This window comes from Pinus tabuliformis, chromosome 2_2 (assembly GCF_031772625.1).
Source record: "Pinus tabuliformis cultivar Carrire ecotype Pingquan chromosome 2_2, CPIR1, whole genome shotgun sequence".
In the NCBI taxonomy this organism is placed as follows: domain Eukaryota; kingdom Viridiplantae; phylum Streptophyta; class Pinopsida; order Pinales; family Pinaceae; genus Pinus; species Pinus tabuliformis.
Window position 1 is genome coordinate 472,764,622 of NC_142300.1, and position 9,689 is coordinate 472,774,310.

Below are 9,689 nucleotides of genomic sequence, written 5' to 3' on the forward strand. Positions count from 1 at the left end.
TGGTGAAAGGTAAAATTATTATTATCCTTTTTTGTTTTGTTGGGCACACCATTTTAATATTGGTTTTAAAATCATGTTAACCACATGAATAATTAATGTAAATTTAAAATCCAACACTAATTATACAAATCAAGTTTTTTAATTACAAAAGTAATTTTATTAAAAAAGAGTGGTAAAACCAATATTATTTAATAGAGTGGCTTTTAAAGCTAACAATTGATAAATTCAAAAATTCCAATTCAATAAAAATGATAAATATCAACTAATAAGATTCAATACATACCAATTTTTTTAATTCTTTAATGTTTTTAATAATTAATATTAATATGATATAATAATTGATAGTGACATTAATATTAATATTAACAATAACAAAGTTTAATATTAAAATATTACCATAATGGTATTATTAATAATTAGTTCAATATAAACATTAAATCTATAAAACCTAATATATATTAAACGTAAATTTCATATAAATTTTAATGTTATTATTAAGCTTGACATAAACTTTAATATAAACATAATAATATTAAATCTAAAATATAATTTTTAATCTTATTATAAATATTAAAATAAACTTAAAATGTAATGGGAAAACCTAAAAACAGCTCTTAAAGCCTTAACCTTAAAAACCAATTTTAAAATTAGTAATATTCTTAAAAAGAAATGTTAAAGCTTACGTATTAATAGCAAGTTTAGCTTTAATGTTGACGTTAATAGTGGTTTTTAATACTTGAAAATAAAACAATAATTATATTATTGAGGAGTTTCTATTATTGAGGGGTTTCCATTATAACATTGGAATGTGGATTATGGTGTAATTATTTAAAATAAGAAAAAATACATATAATTTATAAAAATAGTTTGAAAATAAGTTTAAAACATTCATCTATTAACATTCGATATTTCTATGATATCTACTAACATTCAATATTACTATTATATATAAATAGATGAATGGAAAATGTGAATTTTATAGAATAAGAAAAATTAAAATATAAATTATAAAATTAGTTTAAATATAATTTTAAAATATTTATTTATTAACATTCAATACTATTATGATATCTGGATAAATAGATGAATGGAAACTGTGTCTAAAATCTTAATTCATAAAAAAGCATTTAAAAAAATTTATGAAAGAAATTCTATATGAATTAAAATTAATATTTTTTGAGATAAAACCAATTTATTTATCACTGTAAATTTACAAACCAACACTAAGTATATAAACAAAGTTTTTTTTTATTACAAAAATAAATTTATTAAACAAAGTCTTTGGTAGAAATCACATGAGATGAACCACACTTGTTGGTTTGAAACGCATCGGCCAGAAGATTCTCTCATGTGATTTCTACCGAAAGACTTTATCTAATTCATTATGGATCACATAAACATGAATACAGAAACTAAATAAATAAAATTAAATAAATAAAAAATAAAAAATTATTAAGAAATAGTGGTAAAATCAAAATTATGTAGTAGACCAACAATGGATAAATTCTAAATTCAAATTCAATGAAAATAACAAATGACAACTAATAAGATTCCAAAACATACACAAAAAATTCTAATTTTGAAACTTATAAATTTCATTTCACAAACTTATTTTACATATATAAAAAACTATAACAAAAATTTATGTGATACAAATGTTCAATTTAATTAAAAAAAATCAAAGATTATAGTGGATTGCTAAATTATCAACTGTTACCACATTTAAAAATAAATATAATATTCAATACCATTTAAAAATAAATAAATATGTTTTCAATTTCCAAACAAAGCATTACTTATGACTTTGATACCATGATTTATCGACAAGCCTACAAACACATGAAACATAAAATAAATAAATAAATAAATAACTAAACTATACTATACTATACTATACTATACTATACATACCATACCATACTATACTATACTATACTATACTATACTATACTATACTATACTATGAAATTTACATCTCAAAAGCCACATCAACATTTGCATTGTTGTAGATTTCTTCGACCGTGAAAGCTACTATGTATCGTAAAACATCTCATGTTTAAGTTATATCCGAATAATACAACCAACACTTTGCTTTATTCTATGTTGTTTTTATAACTTCTGGGCTTTAAGTTACATTGAAGATTTTATTTTTCAATTCATTTTGTGGTACATAATCCCATATTAACTATGTAAACTGAGCAAAAAAAAATTACAACCTTTTCCATTAAACTATGGAATGCCAACTTCATTTTGTATGGTAAACAACTTTCTATGCTCTTTCAATTCAAAGTTTGCGAAGAAAATTCTCATCATTATAAATTATTTCCGTGCAATTTAGAATACACAAAACACAATGATACCTTCTATATGCTATAGTTTTTCTTGCATTAACTAATGTATTTGGAATCATTTTTATAATTGTAAAAGGAAACCACACAAATTATTGGAATAGACAAGTCCACTCTATCTGAAAAACACATTCTTATAGGGCTCCCTTCATTTTCACTAAGAGGTGAGATATTTCCATTTAATATGGAATAAAGGGAATTAACAAAAGAAACTAAACACATTCTTACATGGCTCCCTTCATTGTCACTAAGAGGTGAGATATTTCCATTTGCATCTAGTAATATGGAATAAAGGGAATTAACAGAAGAAACTAAACACATTCTTACAGGGCTCCCTTCATTGTCACTAAGAGGTGAGATATTTCCATTTGCATCTAGTAATATGGAATAAAGGGAATTAACAAAAAAAACCAATTAATTCAAGGGAATAAAGGGAATTACAAAAAGGGCCAACTAATTAATGAAACATCCAACACATGCATTTTTTAAATCTTTCAATATTTATTGGGAACCCTTGACAACAGGCAAGACCAGGGAATCTCGCCCACTTAACCCATGTGAGATTTGATGAGTGCGTGATCTAAGTTGCAGCACTCTGATTTTACACCAACCAACTGATTTATATTCAGGCCTCCTAGCGTCCTATTTCCTAAACTTTGCTTACGACCTGTTTTTCTAAAAAACGAACAAAATTTGAAAAGTTTTAAACATATTTCTTTGAATAATTTGTGCAGTGAAAAACATAAACATTTATTTTAATAATTTGTACATTGAAAAAACATAAATAATTTTGAAGGATTAATTACATACATATGATTGGTACAACAAATTATCAATGCTCTATATACCAAGTCAAAAATGGCGTTGCACTTTAACATCATTAACAAGAGTTCTTCCCATGTCTTTGAGGGGATCATGCATTCATCCCTTGAATCTTTGCAATTGTATCAATTTGCATTACACGCATAGTTCCGGACATACACTATCTTACATTTTCAGGGCATACACTATCTTACATCCCTTGAGCGAAGCCTCATCTAATGCGTGGTTATCTGCATGGAGGAGGCCAACTAAAATGGTAAGCGATAGCTATATGAAATTCAAATTGTTCGTGATTGTGAGGCTAAACCAATGTCTTACATCCTTGTGGCGATGTTTCGTATAGGCGAATTGAATCGCTAAGTGATGTCTAGGCGAAATTGAAGCTGTTGGTGTTGCTAAGCTAATTGAAACGAATGGTGATGGTTATTCGTACTTTTCGCAACAGTTTTTAATCTTTCTACTTTGTCTTAATCATAATAGGTGGCGATTAAGAAATGGCATGGTAAATTTTTATTGAAGGTTTGTAAATTTTTAATTTAAACATGGTTTAATCACATGATTTAGATATGCAAGAAAGTTATCATTGCTAATTTCATTCTTTGATTTAGTGGCGACTACGAGAATATACGAGCGTCTTTCAATTGAGACCATCCGATCAAAAAATTAATTAACAAAAAGATTAAGGTAACCAATTCCCATAGGAGGGATGCCTATCAACGTAAATATGTAATTAAGATTTTTCAAGTAAATTAAAATTTTAATGAAACCCTACACCAATATAGTTTGGTAATTTCAAATTTATGTTTAAAAAGAAAATTTGTTTTTCATTTTTTTAAGTATATTTTATATTTTTGATATATATTAAAAGAAAAATTATTATAAAATATGTCATTTCATAAGTGTTTTTTTTACTTTGTTTAGAATTAATGGGAAAAGAACCAATAAACAAAAAACTTAAAAATTAAACTAACGAGACAGTCATGTGCTCGTCAACGAATCAAGACGATTTGATTCAACCTAGAATATATTATTGGTCATCCAAAACTCCGTGGAGACTTCGTTAACGAATGTTGAACTCTTGTTTCAGAATATTGTACTAGAATCCCAAATAATATTTTTATGCCTTGGAATTTGACATCTTACAAGACGTGAATGTAGAGAACTATGGTATCTTAACATTTCAAAACATAATTTGAACGGTGGTAACATATAAATACCGAGGGATCATCTCATCGTTTTAAGAGAGTTTAGGTTCCTAAATATTAGATACTAGCATAATGTAACAATGTGGTTAATATACTCGTTCCATGTCATTGTACTAATATTTTATAAATTTTAAAAGGTGCTATTGTTAGTTCCTCTGAGCAATCGTGGTTACATTTCAAGGCGATTAGTGGTATAGAAACAACGATGGATTAAAATATTAAAAATGTGATATTGTTAATTCTTGTTGAGCAATCGTGGTTACATTTCAAGACGATTAGTGATATAAAAACATTGATAGCTTAAAATATTAAAAAGGTGATATTGTTAGTTCTTGTTGAGCAATCGTGGTTACATTTCAAGGCTATTAGTGGTATGAAACATTGATATTGTTTGGTAGTATAAAAGAGAGTCTTTTGTTTTTTTTAAGTGTATACTATTATATAATTAGATTAAATTTTTTATTCTACTAATAAATATGTGATTAAGGTGTAATGTTTGATTTTTTTTTAAATAATTAATTAATAATTTTAATTAAAAAATAATAATAAATAAATATTTTTCTCTATAGATAACAATAATAATAATAATATCTTTTTTCTATACATGTTGAGTGGGCCTAATGGTTAAGAGCATGTGTTTTCTTATAAGAGGTTACAGGTTCAAAACTAGAGAGGGGTAGAGTATGTATGCCTTGCTAGACTTAGCAGTTAATAACTAGAGAGGGGTAGAGTATGTATGCCTTGCTAGACTTAGCAGTCAAATTACTACGCGGAGGTGGGTCCCTTATCCCACAAACAAAGTCTCATACACTAATTTGGTGTCTTGCTTGACTGTGACCTTAAAAATAGATATTATTATTAAAAAAATTTATACTAATCAAGAAATTATTTAAAATAAATTAATTTACTTATTTAGAAAAAAATATTTACTATATAAAATTAAAAATAAAGACAATTTTGTTTAAAAATGAATTTTTATCGCTAATTGCTAACCGTGCCCTAATTGTTACCTTTTATAAGCGGCCGACAAATCATTTGAACGAATCAATTTGGCTCCACGCATTAATCTTACGTTACTGAATCATAAAAAATATACCAATAACATTGATTCAAAAGTAAGTGGGTTTTCTATTGCTGTGATCATGACCAAGGTATTTTTCATTTCCGAGCGGGTCACACGATTACGAAATTTCCTACCTCTCTCGTGTAACTACCTTACATATACACATTTCCTAATAGGCCGGAACTTTGCCATAACAATCGGGATCATAATGGATATAAGAATGGAAGAAGAAAATTTAGGACAAGGTAAAAAGCATGAAGTGGGATCAATAGAAGATCGGGATTCATCTCTATTATCGATTGGTATGGATGGCAGTTTTCCTCAGCATCGCGGAAAATCTCTGGGAGGTGACTGCAGACTCAAAAGAGCGTCAGGTCCATTGTTAACCACAAACACCATGGCCAGCCCCCATGTTATGTGCACGTCCAAGTGGCAGTGCATCACCCAAGCACCTGCAATAAGTAATGATCACGGCCATTACCACTCTATTGCACAAAGTATGATCCAATTCAGAACAAGAGACGACACCACTACAGATGGAAAGTGGAAAGCTGTGAAACAAATTAAATGCTCACCAGGATTGTCAGCCACGAATCTTATTGCAGCCCAGCCATTGACTGGAACGTTCACAGTGTTGCGCATAGGAGGATCCACCAGGTTGAACTTCTGAGGATCGGTTTGTGGATTATAATTGCCAAATCCTGCTCCCACTATGTAGAAGTCATAACCATGGAGATGAACAGGATGGCTTTCACCCGCAAATATATTTGTTCCTTGAAGAATTACTTGCACCGTTGTGTTATAATTAAGAACTTTCACTCTTGTACCTTTCAAAGGGGACCACAGACCTCTGCTTATATTCTGTGCGGTATAATCAAATCGCACAGAAGGGTTATCGGGGAAGTCTATGGAGAATACTCCTTTCATGCCAAAATGTTGAGCTTGAAGAATTGACGAAGTTGTTGGCAGCACAAATGATATGTTATTCATACTGGCTGCAAATCTTGATCCGTTGGGACCTCCACAAGACTGCCCCGGGCATTTGATCAATCCTAAACCTATGGTGTAGAAGAGATTCTCGTTGACCCTCTGAGGAACGAAGACGGGGTGATCTTGTGAGGCCAAGCTTCTGAGACCATTGGCGAAGCTAGTGGCACTCTGGGTGTCGTTATAGAATGGAAGATTCGGCATGATTGGAGCTGATTTGTTAGAGCTCCCCTCGTATTCTAAAATGGCAGTGGTAGTGGTGTTATCGAATGGAACCCCTTGCCCGCTGGAATATGCTCGAGCAGCCATATAGTATCTACCTGTAGCCTGATTGGCAGTTACAAGTATGTCTGTTGTCTGGCCGGGGCCGAGCATCAGAACATTCGTCTTAAGAGGCTTTGTATACAAAGCATTCACAGCAACAACGGTCATTGTGTGGTTGGCTACCGAGAAGAACAGGTCACTATTGAGAGCAGCATTGATGACACGCAGAAGATTTGTTTCCCCAGCTTTTACTGAGACACTGAAGGTATCTGTATCCATCATTTGCAATTGATCATTTGCCAGCTGAACAGATTCTATCTATTTGATATGCGTTAATGTAGGAAGAAATGTACCTGAAGTAGAACATTTATATAAGTCGCCTGGTTGTCCATTTATAGTAAATGCATCTGAAACGTTGGGGGCTGCTCCTGTTCGGGTTGCTTGATTCACAACATCAATAGGATTCCTATTCCACCATTCTCCTGCGAATTCAAACACGGTCAAACATTTCAATCGCATTAGAATTTACATTGAAATCAAGCTCCCAATTATATTTCTAACCAAGGAGCATAACAAATTGAATAGCTATAGCATACCTAGAAGAATGGGAATCTGGCGATGTGGCCTTGTAAATTTAAAGGGATAAGTGCTTCCCAGACTAGGCAAGATGATCAAAGCTCCATATACAGTAGCTCGAAGCCAAGAGCTGTGGGCATGCCACCAGAGAGTTCCTTCCTGACCAGTGATGGTGAATTTGTATGTGTAACTTCGCCCTGGCCGAATGGGGCATTGTGTTATAAATTCAGGTCCATCGGACCACCCGGTGCGAAATTGGCGCACTCCGTGCCTGTAAATACGAGCATAAACAATTTATTCCTTTTAACATGCAAAACCAGACATACACGATGCTCTGCCGTTTAACAAGACTTAAAAATGCATTAACATCAATATCATGCAGTACTACTCGGTGGGTTAGAGACGTGACGTACCAGTGAATGGTAGCGTTATATTGCGCCTGGTTGTGCACTTTGATTTTAAGATTGTCTCCATTTCTCACATGCAGCGTTGGACCCGGGAACTGTCCGTTCACAGTGATGATATTGTGTGTCCCACATAGCCTTTTCACAGGTGTAGATCGAAGCTGAATTTTCCGATTAACCAGCCACAAAATTCATTATATTAATAAGTGATGAGTTGATCAGATACCTAGGTATTATTCCTACATAGTCAATGAGGGGAGGCAATTACTAAATGTTTCCCAGAGAAATTACCGCAATTCATAAAGAAGAGTTAATTATACATCCATGTTAGTGACAGACATCTGAAGTGCACAGAGCGCTCAGAATACCAGAAACTAGGAATTGCACGTTAATGTTCATTCTATCTTAATAGAGAGTGCTTTCCTATTATTTCCATGCGTGTATCCATTAAAAAAAAAAAAAAATTATGTTAAAATGGCTAATGCACCCAGGATGCTTCATCTAAATCCATAGATTTATTTTTCGTATATAAATATATACTTTTGTAACACCCAATGGATTAAAGCAGAGACTTAAAATTCCATGGCAGCAACATCTCCCAGCTCATTATAACACCTTTTTTCAAGCAAACGCTAACATACATTTTAAATAGGAGTATTGAAAGATGAGAAAACGTACAACGAATATATGTTTGTGTAGCTTCGCCGAGGCCATAGCAGTCAGCCAGGTTAGGCATATGACTATCCGAAACAACCTAGTCGCAAATGGGCATGCCCACAAATGTTGATTAAACCTTTCCATTGAATTTATATACTTTTAATAAACTTAGCAAGCTGCACTGTTTCTATTTCAACGTGAAGCTCCACAGAAGTTTGGAAAAAAGAAACAAGCAAACATATGTGTCAGAGGAGGAATGGACAAGATAGGCATGAATCAGAAAGTAGTGAGATCAAAGTTTTTATACATGTGAATTGCCAGTTGAACTCCGTTTAGTTTGGTGATAAGTCTACGTTCAAGTTGTTAAAGCCGTAACAAAACGTTCAAAGTTGGTGAAGTTAGAAGTTGTTAGAAAAGGTTAAACTCGGTGAAATTAGGCGCTGAGCTGTAGAAAGATGAAAAACGCCCTCTTGGTAGTCGACGTGTACCGCACCCAGGTACCGAGGTATTTGAAACGTCTCTTTCCTCGGTTACAATGACGGCGCCGCTGATAATCAATTACCTGGGGTTGAGTCAACACTGTTTTCTTCATTCCTTCTTTATAACTGCATTTTATACGACGTGAAAATAAAAATAACCCATACCTTGACGCCAGTCACCACTGTTCTCCTGTTTCCTTAATAATAACGGCATTGTATGCTAATTGTTTCTCCTCATTATTTCTTATGCACAATATACGCGACACAGGTAACGAAGAAAGCTCTTAATCAAGTTTGGTCGTTGAACCAATCATAAAATTACGAAGGGTACGCCATCCGCCATCGGATTATTATCAAATATTTGCATTGAGATTAAAATCCTTACCTATCCACTTTAGATTGCTGTTCTTCGATGCAACAGTTGAGATTAATTTCAACCATGTTTCTAATACTCTGTATTTTGACTTTTCCATTAGAATGCTAAAGAAATCGTAAGGAAATCCACAGCTGCCACATTTCATTTCAAATTAGTCCGTGCTTTTCCACCGAAATGAAATTTGATCGGTTCTTTATACTTTCTTTCAGTTTTCATTGCATACTCAAACCCGGATTATTACGAATTCTTGTCCAATTTAATGTTCGTGTACTTGTTTTTTATACATTCAGTTGTCATTGCATATTCAAACACGGGTTATTACAAATTCTTGTCCAATTTGATGCTTGTATTAATTATTAAGATAAGTTTCTTCTTCGTTTGCTACCATTATAATGAGCCTTCGTTAAATATCATCAGTGAGCGTTCGTTCAATATTATTGGAGTCGCTGAAGCTCATGATGATTAAGTTCATTTCAAAATAAGCATTTTAACAATTACTTTTTATTAC

General features: G+C 32.1%; 1 protein-coding gene across 1 annotated transcript; it reads right to left on the reverse strand.

The window, feature by feature from the left end:
* Window positions 1–5,445: 5,445 nt before the first annotated feature.
* On the reverse strand, window positions 5,446–8,582 carry LOC149193381 (laccase-12-like). Its single transcript, XM_089406619.1, has 6 exons — window positions 8,348–8,582; window positions 7,679–7,830; window positions 7,286–7,536; window positions 7,043–7,171; window positions 6,014–6,958; window positions 5,446–5,890 (listed from the first exon to the last, which is right to left on the reverse strand). The coding sequence occupies exons 1-6, from the start codon at window positions 8,468–8,470 to the stop codon at window positions 5,760–5,762; spliced, it is 1,731 nt and encodes a 576-aa protein (XP_089262745.1). The 5' UTR covers window positions 8,471–8,582; the 3' UTR covers window positions 5,446–5,759.
* Between the last annotated feature and the right edge of the window lie 1,107 nt (window positions 8,583–9,689).

Bases quoted from the DNA above. Each gene is read 5' to 3' on its own strand.
- LOC149193381 (XM_089406619.1), bottom strand. From the start codon at position 8,470: ATGGAAAGGTTTAATCAACATTTGTGGGCATGCCCATTTGCGACTAGG. The intron at 7,172-7,285 runs GTATGCTATAGC...TTGAATTCGCAG, and splicing joins CCAGATTCCCATTCTTCTAG to GAGAATGGTGGAATAGGAAT. The intron at 5,891-6,013 runs GTGAGCATTTAA...TACTTATTGCAG, and splicing joins ATTCGTGGCTGACAATCCTG to GTGCTTGGGTGATGCACTGC.